General features: G+C 40.7%; 1 protein-coding gene across 1 annotated transcript in view; it reads left to right on the top strand.

Annotated features, from left to right (window-relative positions):
- TRIP4 (thyroid hormone receptor interactor 4) overlaps nucleotides 1-23,576 on the top strand; it is a 47,577-nt gene that overhangs the window by 6,494 nt on the left and 17,507 nt on the right. Inside the window, exons 4-11 of the mRNA XM_080934302.1 lie at nucleotides 1,678-1,890; nucleotides 3,300-3,378; nucleotides 5,166-5,295; nucleotides 8,513-8,728; nucleotides 13,561-13,687; nucleotides 14,232-14,416; nucleotides 17,380-17,504; nucleotides 19,897-19,988. Of these exons, the coding sequence (XP_080790428.1) occupies nucleotides 1,678-1,890; nucleotides 3,300-3,378; nucleotides 5,166-5,295; nucleotides 8,513-8,728; nucleotides 13,561-13,687; nucleotides 14,232-14,416; nucleotides 17,380-17,504; nucleotides 19,897-19,988 (1,167 nt within the window). The remainder of the gene's footprint in view (nucleotides 1-1,677; nucleotides 1,891-3,299; nucleotides 3,379-5,165; nucleotides 5,296-8,512; nucleotides 8,729-13,560; nucleotides 13,688-14,231; nucleotides 14,417-17,379; nucleotides 17,505-19,896; nucleotides 19,989-23,576) is intronic.

The following is a 23,576-nucleotide window of genomic DNA, read 5'->3' as shown; positions in this document are numbered from 1 at the left end:
CAGCTTTATTCTGGCTTCTTTCTTACTCATTTCTGAATGAATAAATTTCTTAATGATTTTTTTATCTTATTGATTGCCTTTGTTTTGAGGTCTATGAATGTTATCTACTTTTATAGGTATTTAATTCTTTGTCTTATTTATTTATTCTGTTTGCACATTCATGCACATTCATACAATTGGTGGGAGTTGGTTCTCTCTTTTATGATGTGGTCCTGGGTATTAAATGCAGGTCATTTAGGCTTGGCAAGCATCTTTATCTAATGAATCATCTAACTAGCTCCTAAAGCCATTCTTTAGCTGTGGTTCAAGATATCAAAGGTTGAGAATATAGCTCAGTAGCAGAGCATATGCCTAGTGTTCATAATGTACTGGTTCAATAAAAGCCAACATCACAAAAAGAAAAAATAGGGCCAGGGTGCTTGCCTGGCATGCATGGACCCCTGTGTGCTCTCCCTGCACTGCTTACTAGGTGGTATATGCCTGTCATCCCAGCACTCAGGAAGTATAGACAGGAAGATCAGTATCACCTTCTACTTTGAACTTAATAGTTTTAGGCCAGATGTTACTAAAAAGAAAAGCAAAAAATAACCCAATTTGTAAATGAATTATTTTTAATAAAAATGTAATACTGTATTAACCTGGCAGCTGTATTTCCTTATCTTATACTATTCCCCAATAATCACACAGAAAATCCAAGAATTATTTAAAAGTGCACCTCAATAGCTGAGCAGTTAAATCATCTACCTTAACCTCCTATGCTAATCTGGCTCCCTCCAGCCCCATCCCATGATACTTGAATATTATTATTGATCTGGCTCTTGGGGCTTCAGGTGTGCTTCCATGATCTCCCTCCCAATCCCTTCCTCCTGGATCCAATTTCTCCATCCTCCTTGCTCATCTGAATCTCCCTCTCTCCCTCTCTTCTTCTCTTTCTCTCTCCTTCTTCTGGCTGGCAGGAGTCCCGCCCGATTTTCTGTTCTACCCAGCCATTGGGTGATCAGTATTTATTGACAAGTCAGAGAATAAATGGTAAGAACTGTTTAAACAAACCCAAGACAAGAGATTCCTGGTCTACACATTACAATGCCATGTCCAGACTGAAACAAGACAAGATGTGAGGGCAGAGAAATCAGCATTTGAATAACACAGGGTGAAATTTACACAGTCTACAAAAACATTACGCCTACACCAACCCACTACATTTGAATAATAAAACATCTGCATGTGCACTATTAAATATCTCAAGGGACAGCAAGTGGCTCTGGATAAAAGTGCTTGCCACCAAGACTTGAGCTCTGTTCTCTGAATCCTCATGGTAGAAAGAGAGAACTAATTACTGCAAGTTGTCCTCTGACCTCTATAAGCACACCACAGTGTGCACACAGTCATGCATGTTTTTACACGTGTAAAAATTTCTTTTAAAAATATACATATCAAGCTGATTGCTACATTTACCTTGCTTTTTTTTTTTTCTTAATTTGGTGATTAAGAACTACTAACAAAGCAATTGCTAGGTTTAATTACCTTGCTTTCATCAGGACCCCTGATTCTAAGAAACCCTTTTCTGGTAATTCTTGAACAAGGTGTAAATAGTTACTCAGCAGAAATGATGGTTTTTCTCCTTGATTCTTTTCTTTGTCATTGATCAGTGTTCCTGTGATGTCTTTGTTCTTTTAGGCACAAGAAAGCAACAACTCCATAAAGAAGAAGACAAGATATGTCAATTTATATACAAGAGAGGGACAGGACAAACTTGCAGTCCTGCTTCCTGGTCGTCACCCGTGTGATTGCTTAGGCCAGAAGCACAAACTCATCAATAACTGTCTGGTCTGTGGGCGGATCGTCTGTGAGCAGGAGGGTTCAGGACCCTGCTTGTTCTGTGGCTCTTTGGTAAAGTTCTTCTTTCATGTTTTGATTTTACTATGTATTCTGGTTGGGTTGGGTTCATTTTTTTGGTTTGGTTTGGTTTTTATTTGTGGTGTTGGTGGTGGTGTTTGTCAACTTGAGTTATCTAAGAAGAGGAAACCCCAGTTGAGAAAATCCTTCTCTAAGATTGGCCTCTAGGTAATCCTGTGAAACATTTTCTTAATTAGTGATAACATGGATAGGCCTTGCAATTGTGTATAGTCCCCCCTATGGGAAGGTAGTCCTGGAATATATAAGAAAACAGGCCAAGACCTAGGTATAATAATGCGTGCCTGTAATTCCAGCACTTGGGAGGCAGAGGCAAGAGAATCTGTGAGTTTGAGACCATCCTGGTTTATATAATAAGTTCCAGGTCAGCCAGAGCTATAAAATGAGACCTTGTCTTTAAAACAAAAAGCAAAACATAAAAAGGCAGAAGGAGAAGCCAGTAAGCAGCATTCCTGACATCACTTTATGAGTTTCAGCCTCAGGTTCCTGCTGTGACTTCTCTCAGTGATGAACTATGACCTGGAAATACAAGAAGAGATAAATCCTTTTGGGGGCTAGAGAGATGGCTCAGTGGTTACAAGCCCTGGCTGCTTTTGCAGATGACCTGGGTCAGTTTTCAGTGCCACATAGTGGCTTATAGCTGCCTGTAACTCCAGCTCCAGCAGATCTGATGATGATGTTTTCTCCTGACCTCAACAAGACCAGGTATATACATGGTGAACAGACTTACATATAGGCAAAACATACAGACAGTAAAAATAAATAAGGGTATTTATACACCCTTTCCTCTTATCAAATGGTTTTCAGTCAACACAGCAGTAGAAGCGCTACTTAAGACACTGTGCTTTGAGTTAATAACCACAGCCATTCAAATCCTCTGTAATTTCTCTTAGGAAACTACTTCCCTACATTGTTGAATGAAATCCTAGTACTCTAGAGACTGAGGTGGAAAAGTGAGCTTTTTTCTTTTTCAGAACTGAGGCAGGTTGTAAAGACAAATTGAAAAGTGAGCTTTTAGAGCTCATTCTCACTATGTAACTAGGCTAGTCTCAAGTATAGCCCAGGCACATTAGTAACAGTCTTTGTACTTCCTGTATAAACTAGACTAGCCTCAAGTTTGTGGCAGTTCCCCTGTCTCGAGATTGCAGGTGTGTACTATCATATTTATTTGCCTTTCGGCTGTCGGATTGGTTCTTTTTTTTTTTTTTTTTTTTTTTTTCAAGATAAAGCTTCTCCTTGTAGCAGAGCCCTGTCTCTCCTCAATTTACTTTGTAGACCAGGTTAGCTTTGAACTCAGATCTTTGTGTTGAGGCTGCATTTTATAGCATGCCAAGCAAGCAGTGCCATTCGACCTCTGTACGACAGATCTTTCTTTTACATTGTAGGTGTGTACCAATGAAGAACAGGACATTTTACAGCGTGACTCAAACAAAAGCCAGAAACTGCTGAAGAAGCTCATGTCAGGTAAACCCTGTGTTTCTTTCTTGCTTTCTTTCTTTATTCTTTGAGACTGGGCCTTCTTGTGTACCCCTGGCGAACCTGGAACTCACTCATCAGACCAGGCTGGTCATGAACCTACCTCTGCCTTCCAAGTACCAGGATTAAAGGTGCACATCATTATCTGGTTAAGATGCTAGGGGCTTTTGTTGTTAATTTTGTTTGTTTGTTTGTTTTTTGGTTCCGGATGATTGAACCTGAGCCCTCACAAATGCTAAGCCATGTCTCTGGCACCTCAACAAGCATTTAAAAAACTTACTTTAAAAACTACATACTATTATAATAGTATAATTTTATTAAATACTATTAATTACATTACTTCTAATTAATTGCTATGATGCAAGTAATTAATAGAATTACACTGATGCAAGTTCTCTGTCTTGTTTTTTTTTTAATGGCTTATTTGTTTTATGTATTTTGGTGTTTGTTTGCATACATGTTTGTATGAGGCTGAACCCTCTGAAACTGGATTACAGACAGCTATGGGCTGCTGGGATTGGACCTTGGGAAGTCTTGAAGAACATTCAGCGCTGTTAATCATTGAGCCATCTTTCCAGCTCCCCCCAAAATGATGAAACAATAGTTTTTTTTTTTTTTTTTTTTTTTTTGGCTTTTTTGAGATAGGGTTTCTCTATGTAGCCCTGGTTATCCCAGAACTCACACTTTAGGCCAGGATAAGGACTTTTTTGTTAAAGTGGCACATACCTGAAGTACTTTGTTGGAGAGTTTTAGGCAAAAGAATTATTTCAGTCTGGGAGTTTGGAGCTTTTCTGGATAACACAGAAAGACTCTTATCTACTTAAAAATAAAAATAAAATTGGGCTGGTGAGATGGCTCAGCATGTAAAAGGGCCCTCTGCTGAGAAAACTGATTCCCATAAGTTGTTCTCTGCCATCACATGTTTCATGACATACGTGCGCGCACACACGCACACACACACTTACACACCACATCACACTAGACAAATAAAATGTAAAAAGGAAAAACAAGTTGAACCAGGCATAGTGGGGCTGTTTAGCATATACCAACAGCACTTTAGAGTCAGTGGAAGGAGCATGGCATGTCTGAAACCAACCTTCAATAAATAGTGAACCGTGTGCTGAGACTATCTTAAAATAAAAGTTTAAGACTGGCAAGTTGGTTCAGAAGGTGAATGTGCTTCCTGCTAAGCAAGTGTTGACCTGAGCTCAGTTCCTGGGATCTGTAGGCTGTTGTCTTTTGACTTTCACATACCTGGTGTGGTGTGTGTACATGGAGACATTCTCATACACACTAAATTTTTTTAAAACTTTAGAAAACTTAAGACCATTTTTAAAAGATGTATTTTTTGTCTCCCTTCTCTGGTTTTTTTTTTTTAGAATAAGATTGCATATAGCTCAAGCTACTTTTTTTTTTAAATAAATTTTTTTGTTTGTTTTTGAGACAGGGTTTCTCTATGTATTCTTGGCTATTCTGGGACTCCCTCTGTAGACCATGCTGATCTCTGAGATCCACTTGTCTCTGCTTTCAGAGTGCTGGGAATAAAGGCATCTCCCACCATTGCCCATCCTTTAAATAAAGAAACTCCACACTTTTTTTTTTTTTTAAGGAACCGTTGGTGTCAAACACCACTTGAAGTTGGTTGAGCCTGACCTTAAACAGTGTTATTTAAATGAATGCTTCAGATCTTCAGGTTATGACCAGACCTCACAACAATACAACAAACAGATTTGTTCTATGGGCTGATACTATTTGCTTTTCTTACTGAATTTCAGGGGCAGAGAATTCTGGAAAGGTGGATATCTCTACCAAGGACCTTCTTCCTCATCAAGAATCTCGAATGAAGTCTGGTTTGGAGAAGGCTATCAAGCATAAAGAAAAACTTTTAGAGTTTGACAGAACTAGGTATGGTAGGGTTAGACTAACATGCTAAGCAAAAACTCATTCATAGAGCTACAACAATTAAAGCTCTTGAAGAGCTAGAACTGAGCCAACTTTCTAGCATGCCAAATGCTTTAATTTGGGGTGCTAGAGAGCTGGCTCAAAGATTAAGAGCACATATTGCTCTTTCAGAGACCCAGGTCTGACTCCTAGCACCAGTTTACCAATTCCAAAGAAATGCCCTCTTACCTCTATAGGCATGAGACACTCACATAGAACACACAAACGTATATGCAGGCAAAACACATAAATAATAAGATAAACATTATTTTGACACTTGCTGCCGTTTTTTTTTTTTTTTTTTTTTTTTTTTTTTTGTACTGAATAGAGTTTATTCAGGACATGGGGAGGGGAGTTAAGAAGGTAGTAGGGGCAGAGAGAAGAGGAGTAGAGGCCGGCCATGAGCATGTGGAGAGAGTGGGGAAAGGAATGGGGAGAGGAGGGGCACAGGGTGAGAGCAAGGGCGCAAGAGGGCAAGAGATTTGCTGCCTTCTTAAGGTGGAGTATGAAAGGTTTATAACAAAGAAGAGCTGAATGCTCTGTATTGGATTTTTGGGTTTTTTGTTGTTGTTGGGGTTTTGTTTGTTTGAATGTTTATTTCTTGCATCTTAGCTTTTGTTTTTTGTTTTTATTTGACAAGGTTTCACTCTGTGGCTTTGGCTGGGCTGTAACTTAATCTGCAAACCAGCCTGGCATCAGATTTGCAGAGATCCACCTGCTTCTGCCTCCCAAGTGCTAGGATTAAAAGCATGGATCACCACACTTGGCTCTTCTAATTTTTTTTAAACATTCTGCACTAAGAACTTACAGATCAAATGTATTTAGTAACATTATCTAGGTGTTGGGTAAATATTTTGAAGACTGTATTTTCAAATCAAAGAAGACCTTTGTTAAATAAAGTACTTTATACTGCAAAACAGTTTAAATATGTTAAGAAACAAAACAAAACCATAGAAAGCAGACAGATACTTGTGCTAAAGACAGAATGGTAGAACATTTAGGCAGACAGCAAGCCAGGCATAGTGCACACACCTCTAATCATAGTACTTGGGAGGCAGAGTCATGAGGGTCTCTGAGTTCACAGCCAGTCTGGCCTACATAGTGAATTACAGAACAACCAGGACTACCTACTGAGATCCTGTCTCAAGAAAAAAGTTACAAAAACTAGGCAATAAGTGTTTTTAAATTTTAAAATTTTTGGTTAACAGAGGCTTATTTTTTTTTTAATAAGGAATAGGATCTCCATGCACTAGATCTTATAAAAATAAAATCCTGGCAGACATGAGCTGCATACTTTTCCTTGATTCAGAGCCCTAGAGTCCATCCAGTAAGCATATCTGTGAAGAATGACAGTTCCTTAAGCTACTAATGGCACCCTCCAGGTGCCATCGGTTACGCACTCTCTGAAACCCCAGTGAACTATGACCCTGTCATAGGGAACTGCTGAGATACTCAAGGTGGAAACTTGTCCCCAAAGACTTATTCATGAATTTAGCAAATATTTACTAAAACTTGAGTTTCCAGCTCTAGGAAGAGCCTGGCAAACAGAGCCCTCACCTCAAAGAGCTCACTCTGTAAACAGAGCTCCCCAGCTCTCGTGCCATCACTGTCGGCCTTTAATTCAACCTGCAAGAGGTGCTGAGACACTGACTTTCTCTGTGAGGGCAAATGTGAGCTTTTATATTTTATTATTGGGGTGGAGTGGAGGTGGGTGCACATCAAACCATCCGTGTGTCAAGGCCCCACCAGATCTTTTAATACCAAATGTTTTTGTACTCTGAATATGAATATAATTTAAATGTTGTCTGTGTGTCAATAGTTTGTAATTTTGAAGAAACAGACTTCTCTAGGTTTATGGCTTTGATATAGAGAATTCCTGTGAGCCTCAGGTGTATTTTCTAAAGAATGATGGGGTTAGATTGTCAGATTTCTTTTCAGTCTTCAATTTTCTTCTCATTATGACCTTAGAACTTGGCCTGGTGTGTGCTGAACTCAGAGTGAGGAAGAGGGATAGGGAAACTGTTACAGTAGATGAATAAAGCATTCAGCGGCCCTGTCCCATCCCTCGCTGGCTGCAGTAGTCCAGAGAGCTCTTCCTGCACCCAGGCCAGGCCCAGATCAAGAGCTTAGAGTTGGCCCACTCCAGCATCTATCCCTTATGAGCTCCTGGAGCACATGAAGGAGCTGGTCATGCTGAAGCAAACTGTAGGCTCTTTGTGACACAGCACAACAACAGGGTATCCACAGGAGCCCAGCTGAGGATTCAGTGTTACCAGTGTAGCAGAGACCAGAGGCCTTTAACCAGACTAATGACTCAATGCAACCAACATTTGTACATTAAGCTGTTTGGGCAAAAAGGTATATACTATGTGATATATACCACGACACACCACAGCTTCCATGGTGAAATGTTTTTGTGTTTTTTGCTTTTTTTTCTTAGTTTTATTTTGGGGGGAAGTTGCAAGGGCAAAGGGCAGATATGGAGGAGGGACAGGGAGATGAATAGGATTGGGGTCCAGGATGTGAAATTCACAATCAACAAAAAAAAAAAAAATTTTAAGATGGTACTTTAGCTGTGCGATAGTGGTATACTCCTTTAATCCCAGAACTTGTGAGGCAGAGGCAGGTAGCTCTCTTGAGTTTGAGGCTAGTGTGGTCTACAGTGAGTTTCAGGATAGCCAGAGCTGTTATACAGAGAAAACTTGTCTTGAAAAACAAAAAAACAAAAACAAAAACAAAACAAAAAAAATCCTAAGTGCTAATAATGAAGCCACGGGACTGAGGCTGCAAGGCATGCAGACTTGATGTCAGCAGTAAGCCAGATGCCAGTTACCTGTAGGAGGAGTAGGACATGACGTGTAAGCTGTCATCCACACCTAGAGGTCTGGAGGAGGCCTGGAAGGCAGATGAAAGGTTGGACTTGTCAGAAAGGAAGGACAGGACTGTGGTGCTATCCTCTGCTGCCTGAGGCTAAGATTAGTTCTAGGGGCACTGAACCTTGCAGTAGATAGAAGACAGGCACTTTCAAGTGAGAAAGAGCTTAGCCTGATTTTAGAACATTTTCTGCCTTTTACAGTTGAGATGGGAATCTCTATAACAGCAAAAGTTAAGTGCAATTAGTGCATATTTGTCAGCACATGACCTAGTTGCTTTGTGTTCTTTTTCCATTTTTCCTGCTCAGTATCCGAAGGACCCAAGTCATTGATGATGAATCAGATTACTTTGCTAGTGATTCTAATCAGTGGCTGTCCAAAGTTGAGCGAGAAATGCTGCAGAAACGAGAGGAGGAGCTGAGAGAACTCCGACATGCCTCCCGACTTTCTAAGAAAGTCACCATTGACTTTGCAGGGCGGAAGATTCTAGAAGATGAAAATCCACTAGCAGAGTATCACAGCAGGTAAACAGAAAGCCTCTGGTGGGGTCGGGGAACAGTTTTCTGACTGAAAAGGGGTTTTCCTCTAAGGATCTGCTGTTTTTATTTAAAAAACAATAATGACCCCATGTGTAAAGCTCTTGCACAAACTTTAGAACTGGAGTTGCACATCCTCAGCAGCTGTGTGAAGGTTTTGTGCAGTCCATATGTCTGTCATCCCATCGCTCCTGTTGTCACATAGGAGGCAGATAGAATTCCCAAACTCTCAGGCCAGTTAGCCTGATGTGTGCAGTGGCAAACAGCAAGGAACACGTGTCCCAGCCCGGGTGGGAAGGTCAACACCTGAGGTGTGTGTGCCCAGCTCCATAGACACAGTTCATACACGTATCTGACCTCATTCACATGCACACATACATGTAGTCCTCACAAATGAACGTATCATGCATACAGATAGAAAGGAAGTAAATGATGGAGGGCCAGTGGGTAAAGGTAACTGCTAAGCCTGATAACTTGAGTTTGATCCCAAGGACTTCTATGGTCTACAGGTTGTCCTCTGACCTCTGCTTACATGTTGTGGCACATGTATTCATGCATATTCTTGGACACAAAGTTTTAAAAAATGTTAATAATGATGATGGGCTAAAAATATATCTCAGTGGTAAAACATTTGTCTAGGATGCCAGAGGTTCAGTCCAGGTACCACATATATATGCACACAAGTAATCTTTTTTAATAATAATGAAGTTCTTTTTTTTACATCTATTTTATTTATGAGTACACTGTAGCTATTTTCAGACACACCACAAGAGGGCATCAGATCCCATTACAGATGGTTGAGAGCCACCATGTGGGTGCTGGGATTTGAACTCAGGACCTCTGGAAGAACAGTCAGTGCTCTTAACCTCTGAGCCATCTCTCCAACCCCTAATAATGAAGTTCTTTATGGTAGCATATGCTTGTAATCATGGCACAGGATACATAGTATGAGGGTAGCTTGGACTACATAGTGAGTTCCAGGTCAAGCTGGGCTATATAGCAAGACCCTGTTTCACAAAAAACCAATAAAATGAAAAATAATAATTCCTAGTAATTCAAAAGTAGATTTATCTAGTGCCTGTCTTCCTTCATAAAGACATCATCTTGCACATATGAAACCCCAGTCCTAGAGATTCTACACCCTCCTTGTAGGGTACTGAGTATACATGGTCTATAGTCATACAGGCAGGCAAGCCATCCATATACATAAAAAAGAAAAATTCACATATACACATAAAAACTGGGGTGTGTGTGTGTTATCAAATTTTGTTGGAATGTTTAAAATTAAGAGAGCTAGAGAGATGATTTGACAGAGCTAGTGAGTGGCTTGGCTAGAAAAGCACTTGTCATTCGTGTCTAATTACCTGAGTTCAGTCTCCACATCCCAGAACCAACAGTGAAAGGAGGACCTGAGTCCCAAAAGTTATCCTCTGACCTCTACATGTATGCTATGACACACACATGCCCACACTCTCACATATAACACACACACAAACACAAAATAGGAGCTGGAGAGATAGTTCAGTGGTTAAAAGCACTAGCTGTTCTCCCACAGGACCTGGATTCAATCTTTAGAGCCCATATCAACTCCAAATGATCTGACACCCTCATATAGACATATATGTGGGCAAAACATGAAATAAAAATAAGTAAATCATTTTTTAAAAATTAAGAAAAAAAGAAAAAGAGGGCTGGAGAGATGGCTCAGCAGTTAAGAGCACTGATTGCTCTTCCAGAAGTTCTGAGTTCAGTTCTCAGCAACCACATGATGGCTCACAACCATCTGTAATGGAATCTGATGCCCTCTTCTAGTGTGTCTGAGGACAACGACAGTGTACTCATATAAATAAATCTTAAAAAAAAAAAAAAAGAAAAAAGAAAAAAAATATTTGGTCTTGATAAAATTCAACAATTTGTTCTTTTTTTCCCCCTCTTTGAGTTTTGAAATTAATACATTGGAAAAATGAATTTCTTTATTTTAGAATATGGTATTAAGATAATGTAATTAGGGGCTGGAGAGATGGCTCAGCAGTTAAGAGCACTGACTGCTCTTCCAGAGGTCCTGAGTTCAATTCCCAGCAACCACATGGTGGTTCACAGCCATCTATAGTGGAATTCCTCTTCTGGTGTGTCTAAAGACAGCAACAGTGTACTCACATACATAAAATAAATAAATCTTAAAAAAAAGATAATGTAATTATTGGTTTTGAAAGTTATTTAAACAATGTCATTCTCTAGCTTTTTTTAAGAAATCGCTCTGGGGCTGGAGAGATGGCTCAGTGGTTAGAGCACTGACTGCTCTTCCAGAGGTTCTGAGTTCACTTCCCAGCAACAACATGGTGGCTCACAACCATCTGTAATGGGATCTGATGCCCTCTTCTGGTGTCTCTGAATACAGCTATATTGTACCCACATACATAAAATAAATAAATAAATCCAAAAAGGAATAAAAGAGGGTGGGGAGGTCTCCTGATGCTCTCAAGTCTTATACTTTTAAGAAGGATTTGTTATTTTTAATTTTGTATGCATGTATGTGCATCACATGCATACTTGGTGTCTGCAGAAGCCAGAAGGACACTTGATCCCCTACAGCTGGAGTTAGCATTTGTCACTTCCATTAGGTGCTGGGAACTTAGCCAGGTCATGTGTAGAGGCAGAGTGTGCTCTTCCCCCTTTGTGCCATCTGTCAGCTCCTGCTGTTGTCAGACTGGGTTTCATAGTGTAACCCAGCCTGGCTGGGTTTTACTGTGTAGCCTTGGCTGGCTTTAAACCTATGCTGATCCCCGTGTTCACTTTCTGAGTGTTAACATTATAGGTTTATAAGACCTTGCCCAGTTTTGGTTTTGTTATGTTCCTTTGTTGGAGTTGGGGAGTTTTGTTAGTTTTTATTGTTTGTTTTTGTTTTGTTTTGCTTTCTTTAGTGATAGGGTCTGATGTCGTCTAGGCCACATCTCTAAACCACATCTCTAGACCACTTACTAATAATTTTTTCCTTTTGAAATCTCTTGAGCCTGACTGTCATAATCTGCATCATTCTCGGTACCACTGTCTTCAGTGTTCCTGCCATGTGCCAGGGGAGGTCATAAGACAGTGTTAGATCCCAAAACTGGAGTAAAGGACGGTGGTGAGCACTGGGTCCCCTTCACTGCTGAGTCACCTCTCTATTCTCATATAACAGCTTTCTAATAAATATGTTTTTATTTGAATGCATGATTAAGCTCAGTCTTTTCTGTTATTTGACAGTTTGTATTATGTGGTGCTTTAGAGTTATTACTCAAAAATATTTGTTAAGAATTCAACAAAGGGGCTGTTAGAGATGGCTCAGTGGTTAAGAGCACTAACTGCTCTTCCAGAGGACCTGGGTTTAATTCCCAGCAACTACTTGGTGGTTCACAGCCATCTGTAATGTGATCTGGTGTGCATGAAGAGAGCTACAGGTGTACTCATAAAACAAATAAACAAATCTTAAAAAAAAAAAAGTCAACAGGCCTGTGGAATACAGCAGGAAGCAGAGGATTATAGGAATATGGAGTAAGAATCCCCTTCTCAGCCAGGCTGTAGTGGCAAAAGCCCTTAATCCCAACATTAGGAGGCAGAGGCAGGCAGATCTCTGAGTTCAAGGCCAGCCTATAGGCTATTGCTCCTTCCTGACTGTGATCTCTTAGGATCTTTGGGCAGGTGCATTATTCACAGTCACTGGCCTGCAAAGGTATGATGTCATTTGATTTTATTTTGAAACAAGGTCTCCCTGTGTAACTCTGGCTGACCTGGAGCTCACTGTGTAGAACAGGCAGGCCCGGAACTCACAGGAATCTGTCGGCCTTCACCTTCCTAGTACCTGGATTAGAGTAATCCATTTTGCCTGGAAATCCAGAGGATTCCACACACAGCCTCTGTTTCTCTGTTTCAGGGTCTTTGTCTCTCTCTGTCCCTCTGTATCCCCTTCCCTCTGTGTGTATGTGTGGTATGGTGTGTAGTGATTATTCACACAGTAGATACTATAAGACCTTAGAAAGGAAGTAAGCACTTTTGTGTTGGACAGGAAAAGGGCCTCTTGAAAACTTGTGAGTGCTTGAGCTAGAGAAAAGTCTCAGTTGCTAAGAGCCTGGTTGTTCAAACAGAAGACCCATGCTCAGCTCTCAGCACTCTGTGTGGTTCACAACCACTTGCAACACCAAGGAATCCAATGTCTTTGGTTTCACATGGCATTCACACGCACAAACCCACACATGGGCACACAAACTTATGCATCATTTTGGAGATTTATTACTTGTTTGTTTGTTTGTCTCTCTGATAGTCCTGGTTATCCTGGAAATCAACACGTAGACCAGGCTGGTCTCAAACTAACAGATCCGTCTGCCTCTGTCTAGGTGCTGGGAATAAAGGTATGAACCACCACACTTGGCATAAAATTTAAAAAAACCAAAACAAACAGACAAAACAGCAAACCAACCCCTTTGTGTCTTGAAGCAAAGATAGAGTTCAGAATTGCATGGGTGAGTGGAGAGGGAACTCTGCATTAGGCAGAAAACTATGATTCCTTTAATAGATGAGTTGCTGTGAATCTTCTTATCTGGGTCAGTCTATTGCTAGTCATATTTTCTAATCTTGGCATGTTATAGATCTTGTTAAAGAGATGAATGGGTAATGTGTCCTACCTGTTTTCCTTAGTGGTCTTAGTTCAACGAAAAAGAAGGTGGAGTTGGGATCAGAAAAGGTTGTCTATGTCTACAAATAAAACTTTCAATTTCAATTTTTATTACTACTAAAGGTTCATAGATGATTACCAATTATTGCCTCCTTTTGGTTTGTTTCCACAGACTAGATGAGACAATACAAGCTATTGCTAATGGAACTTTGAACCAGTCACTGATCACGTTGAATAGATCCTCTGAAGAGCCTTTGGGAGTTCTGGTAAACCCTAACATGTACCAGGCCCCTCCTCAGGTTAGTGAATGTTTCCTTTAGTTGACAAGATCCCCAAATACTTCAATACTTCTCCTTATGTGTGTGTGTGTGTGTGTGTGTGTGTGTGTGTGTCTGTCTGTCTGTCTGTCTGTCTGTCTGTTTTGTAGGCCTTAGATATCAGTTTCCTCTCCACATGGCAGTCAAGCATCTGGGAGGCAGAGGAGGATCTCTGAGTTTGAGGTTGTGGTGGTCTACAGAGAGAGTTCCAGGACCATCAGGGCTACACAGAGAAATTGTTTTGAAAATAAGCAAATAGACAATCAAGCAAAGCTCCTGAGCCTTGACAGAAACCTGCAATCCCATCACTTGGGAGGTGGCAAGAAGAGTATCAGGAATTCAAGGGCATTCTCTGCCACATATCAAGTTCAAGGCAAGCCTGTGTTACATGAAACCTTGTTACAAAAAAATAAAGAACAGGAAGAAGATGCTCACTTGATTTCTTTTTACCAGCATTAGTCACTTTGGTTTGCTTTTCCTAGGTTCACAAAACTGTTTCTGTTTTGTTATGTTCTTTCCTATGCAGTGGGTAGATAACACTGGGTCAGCCCCACAGAAGACTTCACTCTCAGCAGGACCAAGACTAGAGCTCAGTTTACATCAGCACCAGCTGCGAATCCAGGACCAAGAATTCCAGGAAGGCTTTGATGGTGGCTGGTGCCTGTCTATGCATCAGCCCTGGGCTTCTTTGCTTGTCAGAGGGATTAAAAGGTAAGAACTGAAAGTCAAGGTCTTAGCAGTGGTATACACTGATTTAGAATTATGGACTGGTGCTCATTTGTACCAGTCTACTGATAAATTATGATATTGTTCAATGCATATCATTTTAGACAGGGCTAAGAACAGTGGTGCAAACCTATAATGAAAGCTCTTGGCAGGCAGAGGCAGGAGGATTATGAGTTGTAGTCCATCCTAGTATACATTAGCAAAATTTATCTCAACAAAGAAAAACTGTGAAGATGGCTCAGCTGGCAAAAGCACTTGCTATGCAAGCATGCCACACACACCACACACACACACACACATACACCACACACACACACATACATACACCACACACACACACACCACACACAACCACAACAAGAAAACACAATTCAAACACACACGTATTTACAAACTTACCTGGGACTAAAGAGATGGATCAGCCCTTGTAGAGCACCTAGCTTTGGTTCCCAGTGCCTACATGATGGCCTGCAGCTATCCACATCCCAGTTATTAGGGGATCCCGTGCCTTCTTCTGGCTTCCGAAGATGCTGGGTACGTTAGTGCCCATGCATAATGCAGGCAAAACACATACATACTATAAAATAAATCTTAAAAGTTGGTGATGGGTTCTTTTTTGGGTGGTTGGTTAGTTTTGTTTGTTTTGTTTTAGTTTTTTTAAATTGAGTTTTGGTTTTTAAATAATTTTACTGTTGTTTTAATTATTTTTTAAAAGATCAACAAAATTGTATTTTTTTTTTTGGCTGAATAACTTTAAAAAAATGAAAGTATGGTGACACATACGTCTAATCTCAACTGCATAGGAGTCTGTCAAAAGAATGAAGAATTTGAGGAGTGCAACTCAGTGAGATTCCACCTCTGAATGAAAACTAAAACCAAGGGTTGGGGCATAGCTCAGTGGTAGGATGCTTGCCCAACACCAGAAGGCCCTGGATTGACCCTTAGTACTGCAGGAAAGAAAAAGGGAAAGACCTTATCAAGCTAGAGTACCAGTGTTTCTCTTCCTTGGAAGGCTCTTGGCTTTGTTTATTTTTAATATATTGTTCAGCGGCCTTCATACTTTGATATTCTTTGTAATGTGACACTTTGTTTGTGAACCCAGAGCCTTACTTACACTGGAAAAGTCTTCTCTATTGTCCTGCTCTCCAGGACCATCTGTTGATGTGGCTTTTATTTGTTGTTGTTTTTATTTCCAGTGCTAGGGACTGTTTTCAAAAGCTTGTCTGTGCTAGATAAGCACTGTACCATTGAGTACATTCCTAGCCCAGCCAGTCTTTGAGGAGGTAGCTCAGACTAACCTCAACTTCCCCTTGAAATGACATTGTGCAATCATGTTCCCGTCCAAAGTCATTGTGTTTTTAAGTTCATATTTTATGTTTATTTTTTTAAGATTTAATTTATTTTATGTATATGAATGCACTGTAGCTGTCTTCAGACACACCAGAAGAGGGCATCAGATCCCATTACAGATGGTTGTGAGCCACCATGTGGTTGCTGGGAATTGAACTCAGGATCTGTGGAAGAGCAGTCAGTGCTCTTAACCGCTGAGCCACCTCTGCAGCCCCAGGATTTTAGTTTCTAAAGGAGCAGCTGTGTAGCCCAGGCTAGCTCTTTATAGTTGACAAATGCTGACACTGGGGCAGGCAAAGATAAACTAGACTGCTGTGAATTACAAAGCTAGACTTCAGGTTTTCAAAGTGCATATGCACTAGACTGCTTGGGCTTCAGTCCTTTCTCTACTTGGAAAGGAAATGTATCACATTTAGAGACATTGCGGCGCTTGTGTGTGGTGCTTGTGTGCGGTGCTTGTGTGCAGTGCTGTTACTACAGAGGAACAGGACTTCTCTGCCAGGACAGCTGAGCCCTCAGTGTCTGTTCTCGTTCCCTTCACATTTGCTTTCTTCTTTTTCCAAAGTAGGAGATGAAATGGCATGCTCTCCTCGGAATACTTTTGTTTCTCTCTTTTTTAGGTTCTGTGTTACTCATCTTTTCTCACTGAAAAGAGCAGGAAGAGAAGCATCTGTCACATGATCATTACCCTCAGGAATCAGTGGGTAGTGCTTTCACACTTGTGGGACCATATTTTCAGAAAGTCTTCAAGTTATTTGGTCCGAGGGAACCATACATTTTTTCATTCCCCATACTGATTACTCACAGTGTCTGACACTCTTAATTTACCTATATTTGAAAACTAAGAATTTGAAAAATTCACAGCCCTATTTCTTGTTATAAAAATGTGATAGAGGTAAAGGAACTTGTTGCCAAGACTGACAAACTGAGTTTGATTCCCAGAGTCCACATGTTAGAAGAAGAGACCCAGCTCCCCAAAACTGTCCTCTGATTTTCATACATATGCACTTACATAAATAATAAATATATGCACAAAAGGGAAAAGGCTATAGAGATAGACAGTGGCTAAGATCCTTTTTGTGTTTACAGATAACCCAAGGTGGCATCTCAGAACAAATAATAGATGTCCCAGAACCCTCTGTTGACTGACACCTTCTTCTGGGCTCTGAACATATGTAGCATATCCATATGCATATACACAGAGACATGCATATAGGATCTAGTGTTTCATTAGATATCCTTGCCGAGCTTGAAACTCACTATGTAGACTAGGCTGGCCTCACACTCACAGATAATCACCTGCTTGTGCCCTCCCTACAAATAAATGTAATAACTTAATTATAAAAGTAATTTATAGAAGTCCCAAGGCACGTGACAGTTCCCATCTGAGTTTCTGAGATCAGGTGGCCAGTAGGAATTGAGAGAAGTGACTGGTGATGGTGAGAACAGGAGAGGACAGGGTTCAGGTCAACTAAGGGAAGGTCGCTGAGGTGTCTTCTTTAGGTCTCTTGATCCAGTTGGAATATTTGCTGTATATTATGAGATCTTCAAGGAAACTAGAATTTAGCTCTTTCCCATTGAATTTGTATTTGTTTAAGGGTGGAGGGCAGATCCTGGTATACTCCTCACAGAGGAAGACTTTGGATAGCAGCCACAGGCAAAAAGCCTTCCCCTCAAGAAGTCTCAGAACTCCAGGCTACCTATCGGCTCCTTCATGGGAAAGGTAACAGCCACATATATACTTGATTTCCAGTCTCCATTTGTGGAGAGAGGTTCTTAATGCTAATCTTCTATTTCTTTCTTCCTTTGTTTTTTTTTTTTTTTTCTTTTCTTATGTTAAATAGACTTTTAAGTCTCACATTTGTTTATTAGTTTGAGTTTGAGACAGACTCTCTCAGTGTAGCCCAGCTGCCCTGGAACTCACTATGTAGTTGAAGGCTATCACACACAAGGCAGGTTTTCCCCTGGATTCAGCCTCCCAAGTGATAGGATAAAAGGTGTGAGCCTCCACACTCAGCTTCTAAGTCTGTTGAGAAACAAAGCACAGGCAGCTATTCAAAAGCTTTAATTTCACTAAAATTGCAGTGCTGAGTGTGGTGAGATAGACCTTTAATCCCAGCACTTGGGAGACTGAAGCAGGTACATTTCTCTAAGTGTGAGGCCCACCTGACCCTCATGAGTTCCAGACTAGCCTATCCTATGTAGTGAGACCCCCTGTCAAAAAATAATTAAATTAGGAATTAGAAAATGAAAATAAGTATTTATCAAACTAACAATTAACCAATTAATCTTTGGATTTTGTAAGTTTTAATTATTTTATGAGTTGTCTACTTGCTCTATGCATACTGTGTGTGCAGTTCCCATGAGGCCAGAAGAGGGGTTGGATCCGCTAGAGCTAGAGTTACAAATAGATGGTTGTAAGCTGGCATGTGGATGTTAGGAACTGAACCCTGCTCCCTGGGGAAGCAGCCAGTGCGCTTAACTGCTGCACCATCTCTTCTGTCCTTAATATGTAGTCTAGGCAGGCCTTGAACACGCGTAGATGTACTGCTCTGCCCCTTAAGCACTGGGAGTAAAAGCATGCACCATCATACCCAACCAACTAATCTTAATTCGTGACATGAGAAATGTTTCATCTAGTTGTTATGGAGGTAAAATAAGTGACTTCTCTAAATTTTGGGGAACCTACAAGTAAGAATTTTGGGGAGCTGGAGAGATAGATCAGTGGTTAGGAAAACTTGTTCTTGTTGAGGACCCAGCTTCAGTTCCCATGTTGGGCAGCTCATGAGTGACTGTAACTCCAGCTCCAGTGAATCTGACACCTCTGGCCAAGATGGACCTGCATTCATGGACACCTACCTAGACACATACATATATATAATTAAAAATAATAAAAATACTTATTATTTAAGAAAGCATTTAACTGTTGAGTTTCCTTTACTCTGGCCCATATAGTTGTGAAGTCAAAGGGAAAGATAATTATAAAACCACCTTAGAAAGTTTCTAGGAAACCAAACTGATGCAAAATGTGTAGTTCCTTAAAAACACATTTCTGAGCTGGTATTGGTGGTAAACACCTTTAATCCCAGGACTCAGTAGGCAGAGACAGGCAAATCTTGGAGTTCTAAAGGGAAACCCTGTCTCAACAAAAAATGAAAGCCCATGTTTCTGCTTCGGTTGATATGACTAGTTTCATTTAAAGTTGTGTTTTAACATTTATTTTTCTGTTTGTTTTATCACACTTTTATGTTTGTTTGTTTCTCATCACCTGTAGCTGCCTGTCTGCCTCTTTTGCCTTCCTCCTTCCTTCCTTCCTTCCTTCCCTCCCTCCCTTCCTTCCTTTCTGTCTTTCTTTCCTTCCCTAAAACACTGTATCTCTCGTTCTAGTTTCATTTCTTTGGCTTTGATAACATTCTCTAGCCTAACTCAGCTTAGAGGAGAAAGGGTTTGCTTTAGCTCACAATTCCAGGTTCGGTGACTGTTTCAGGGAAGTCACTGTGGCAGGAGCTTGAAGCAAGTGCTCCTGTCAGTCACATCCCGTCAGGAGCACAGAACCAAGTGCTACTGCCTGTCCCTCAGTTCATCTCTCTACTCACACACCTCAGGACTATACATAGAGCTGCTTGCAGTGGGCTGGGGCTTCCTACATCAATTAATTTATGAACTACACACACCCACCGAACACATTCCCACAGGCCAACTTGATGTTGATGATCTCTCTCTCACTGAGACTCTCCCTTCCTGATTGTTGCTTGTGTTGAGAGTTTAAGCTAACCATCACACCACCAAACTCTAATCTGATCCACTTGTGAGTACATTAAAATTAATTTGTTCAAAATTAACTTGTAGATTCCTTGAACCTTGACGGTAAGTGGAGGGTTTTTCTATAGTAAAGGCTACTAAGTTTAACATGTGGATAATAAACTAAGCTAGTCACTTGTTAGGTTCTCATTAAAATACAAGCAGTTGTGCCATTTAAAAACTTCCCTGTTTTCCTTTGCTTCTACAATAGATGCTGGAAAATGTTATGTGTTCTGAGTTGAAAGCAGATTCCTGAGTTCCAGGATTACAAGGAAGAAACTTATCTATTCCCTTTGCTTTTTGTTTTTATGCAGATGTGGAATTTCCAAATGACTATCCATCAGGCTGTCTTCTGGGCTGTGTGGACCTTATTGATTGTTTGTCCCAGAAGCAATTTCAGGAGCAGGTACGTGTTGAGCTCTTCTTGTGGGCAGATGCTTGCTTTAAATTCACAGTCCTACCTTCTCTGCCTTCAGGGCGAGAGCGTCGTATTGAACCCTGCAGTGGTTTGTTTTCATCCATGTCCGAGGCTGAACTGGAACTGCCCTCTCGCCTCTGCCTCTTGAGTGCTGAGATTTCAGGCATGATGTACAATGGAGGAAGAATAGGATTAGGTCAGAAACACAAGTACTTAGAGATGGCTTGGCTTCCAGTCCATAGAGAAGCAACACACATCCAGCAACACACTTTCATTTCTGGGGATAAAAGCTGCCCTGGACGTCCAGGAAAGGAAGTGTAAAGTCTTCATCAACTTTGCTTTTAGGTTAGGCCTGGAGGCAGAGGCAGGCAGATCTCTGTCAATTGGAGGCCAGCCTGGTCTACAAAGTAAGTTCCAGACCAACTAGGACTACATAGTGAGGCTCTTTCTCAAAAAACGAAACAAAGCAAAACAAATATGTTTGCTTTTTTTTTTTAATGAAGAGATCCTAAAGTACTATTTTGATTGGATGTGGGCATGGATACTCTGTTTTGGATTATTCTGACGCATTTCTTCCAGACCATTGAACTCAATAGACTAGTGTGTTTAAACTTGGTTTGATTTGTGCTATTGTGGGAGGCGTATGTGTACAAATGAACATATATGTATTAAACATTTAAATCTCTAAACATTGAATTGACGTGACTGCAAACATACTTTTGAACAGTAGAGGGCACCAAAAAACTTTAATTTCATTAGCAAATGCCTCAAATGCAGAGTATGTTGTAAGACCCTGAGGAGTCTTAGCTCAGGAGCACAACCCACAGAACACAATTAGACAGCTGCAATGGCAAGAGGTTTTTATTCTTTGTACATGGGGTTGCTCATCCTCACAATGAGAGTCAACCCTGAATGCAAAAAGATACATCGTTATTCATTCATTCATTCATTCATTCATTCATTCATTCATTTATTTATTTATTGTGAGGGGGTGAACTTCTATCTTACCATTGGCCAGCAGTATAATTTTCAGAAAGAGGAGAGGAAGGGGGAAGGAAAGGGAGAGAAACTTTGGCAGTGAGGTTGTTGACAATTTGCGTTCTCCTTGAAATTCAGTACAGGGAAGGGTAGGGGAGCTGTTCCTAAAGCAGTCATTTTTGTTTTGTCTTAACTTGGCTTGGTCAGTATAGCTTGACCTGTCCACTAAAACTTTGTTTTTACATTTTCAGAACCTTGTTTATATATCTCAAAACTTTGAGGGGTTTTGTCCTTGTTCTGTTTTGCAGAATTGGGTGATTAGAGCATGAGCTAACTATGACATGTGTCAGGACCCTATGTAGAGCTTTCTAGAGGGTCAGGTAGCTATCAGTCAGTATATTCTGTTTTTTCCTGAGAATTACACTGGGCCATTGTCTTTATTTGTCAGGCACAGGCGGGATCTCATAGCCTTGGGATGACTGGAAAGTCTCTGAGTCTGACTTTAACCATTTCTGTGTCTTTAGGGTCTCGAATTCTGAGAATGGGGTGTTTTGGAAAAGTCTCAGAACCCCCAAAAACCTTGGGTTTTTTTATGTTTTTTTTTTTTACATAAATGTTGGGCTCCGACTGGCAGGACTGCACTGCAAAGCAGCCAAATTTGTCATTGAAGTAGAGCAAGTTTTCAGACAGTACTGTTTTCCTTTTCTTTGGGCAGTTAATTTAAATAATAGGGCTTCTGCCACTGTGAATGAAAATGCACTTCAGCTACATTTTGCTCCGTAAGTTTATTTCTGCAGACTTTTTTTTCTTGCTCTGCTGGATAAACCCAGGGCTTCATTCATTCTAGGCAAATACTCCAACACTGAGCTATATCCCAGCCTCCCAACATATAGCTCTACTTACTATGTAAACCCAGCTAGACTTGAACTCATAGAGATCTACCTGGTTCTGCATCCCTAGTGCTGACATTAAAGTCATGTGCCATTATGCCCAGATCCTGGTGGTGTTTGTTTTAATTACTGTTTTTAGCTACCTCAATTCTTCCCTTACAGATTTTATCCAGCAGTTCTTTTTATTTTTTTAAAGATTACACACACACACACACACACACACACACACACACACTGTAGCTGTCTTCAGACACACCAGAAGAGGGCATCAGATCCCATTACATGGATGTGAGCCACCATGTGGTTGCTGGGAATTGAACTCAGGACCTCTGGAAGAGCAGCCAGTGCTCTTAACTGCTGAGCCATCTCTCCAGCCCCATTTCTTTATATTTTTATCTTTATCTTTTTTTGCTTTGGTTGGTTTTACCTTTGGGTTTGATTTTTGAGATGGGTGTGTCCACTTGTAGCTCAGGGTGGTCTTGAACTTGCAGTCTTTCTGCTTCAACCTTACAAGTTTTTTTAGAGGTAGGTATTTTATTTATTTTTATTTTATGTGTTAGAGTGTTCCCTGTCTGTATACCTGTGTGTCACATCCAAGACATACCCACAGAAGACAGAATCCAAATCCCAAGTCCTGGGATTATAAATGGCCACCACCATACCTGGCCTATCTTTCATTTTGCTTGTTTTCTTCTTCCTCTTCTCAAGACAGGATCACACATATGCTAGGATTACCAAGTATGTGTTACCAAATGCTGTTATGACTTTTATTTTCTGTTTTTTAAACTGGGTCTCTCATAGCATAGGCTGGCCTCAAACTCCATCTGTATCTGTAGATGATGTAATCCTCCTGCCTCAGCCTCCCAGGCACAGTTATTATAGCCATGCTGCCAACACCCAGCACTGTCAGTGATTTCCTCAGTCTCTTCTGGTTCCTTATCTGTCTGGTGCAAGATTCGAGTGGGATACCTGAGGTCTAGTCTTTTGTTCTGTGCTTACTGTATAAGCTACTCCTAGACCAAGTCCTGGGAGTATGGAGGCTTTCATCCCCGTGCTCTGGGCCTACTGTGTTTCCTTTTACCCTCAGTTTGTTTAACTGGAATGTTCCTCCTTTCTGACATGAAAATAAATACATTAGTTCCTTTTCTCTTTGCTATGCTACAATACTTGACAGAATCTACCTTAAGGGATAGAAGATTAATTTGGGATCATGGCTTCAGAGGACACTGGGAAAGGCATGACAGGTAATGTCCAGTTCTTGGTGGCAGGAACTTGAACCTGCTATGTCCCACAACAGATGGTGAGGCAGAGGAAGAAGAATCACAATTAGAGCCATGACCTTTGGTGCTCCTGTCAGCATTCATCCCCCACAACCTCCCAACAGGAGCTGAGTACCACATGACCAAGCACATGAGCCTATAAGGAACATTTTTAAAATTCAAACCATAGCATTGAGAACTTTGTTCTTAATATAGTGTTAAGGTATATGAGGAGAGTTGCTGTCATTAGAAATCTAATTAACAACTCTTGTGTTTTGGGCTGGAGAGACGGCTCAGCGGTTAAGAGCACTGACTGCTCTTCCAGAGGTCCTGAGTTCAATTCCCAGCATCCACATGGTGGCTCACAACCATCTGTTATGAAATTCCTCTTCTGGTATGTCTGAAGACAGCTACAGTGTACTCACATAAATAAATAAATAAATATTTTT

Source organism: Micromys minutus, assembly GCF_963924665.1.
Source record: "Micromys minutus genome assembly, chromosome: 21".
In the NCBI taxonomy this organism is placed as follows: Eukaryota; Metazoa; Chordata; class Mammalia; order Rodentia; family Muridae; genus Micromys; species Micromys minutus.
This window is presented reverse-complemented; position numbering and strand designations above follow the sequence as displayed.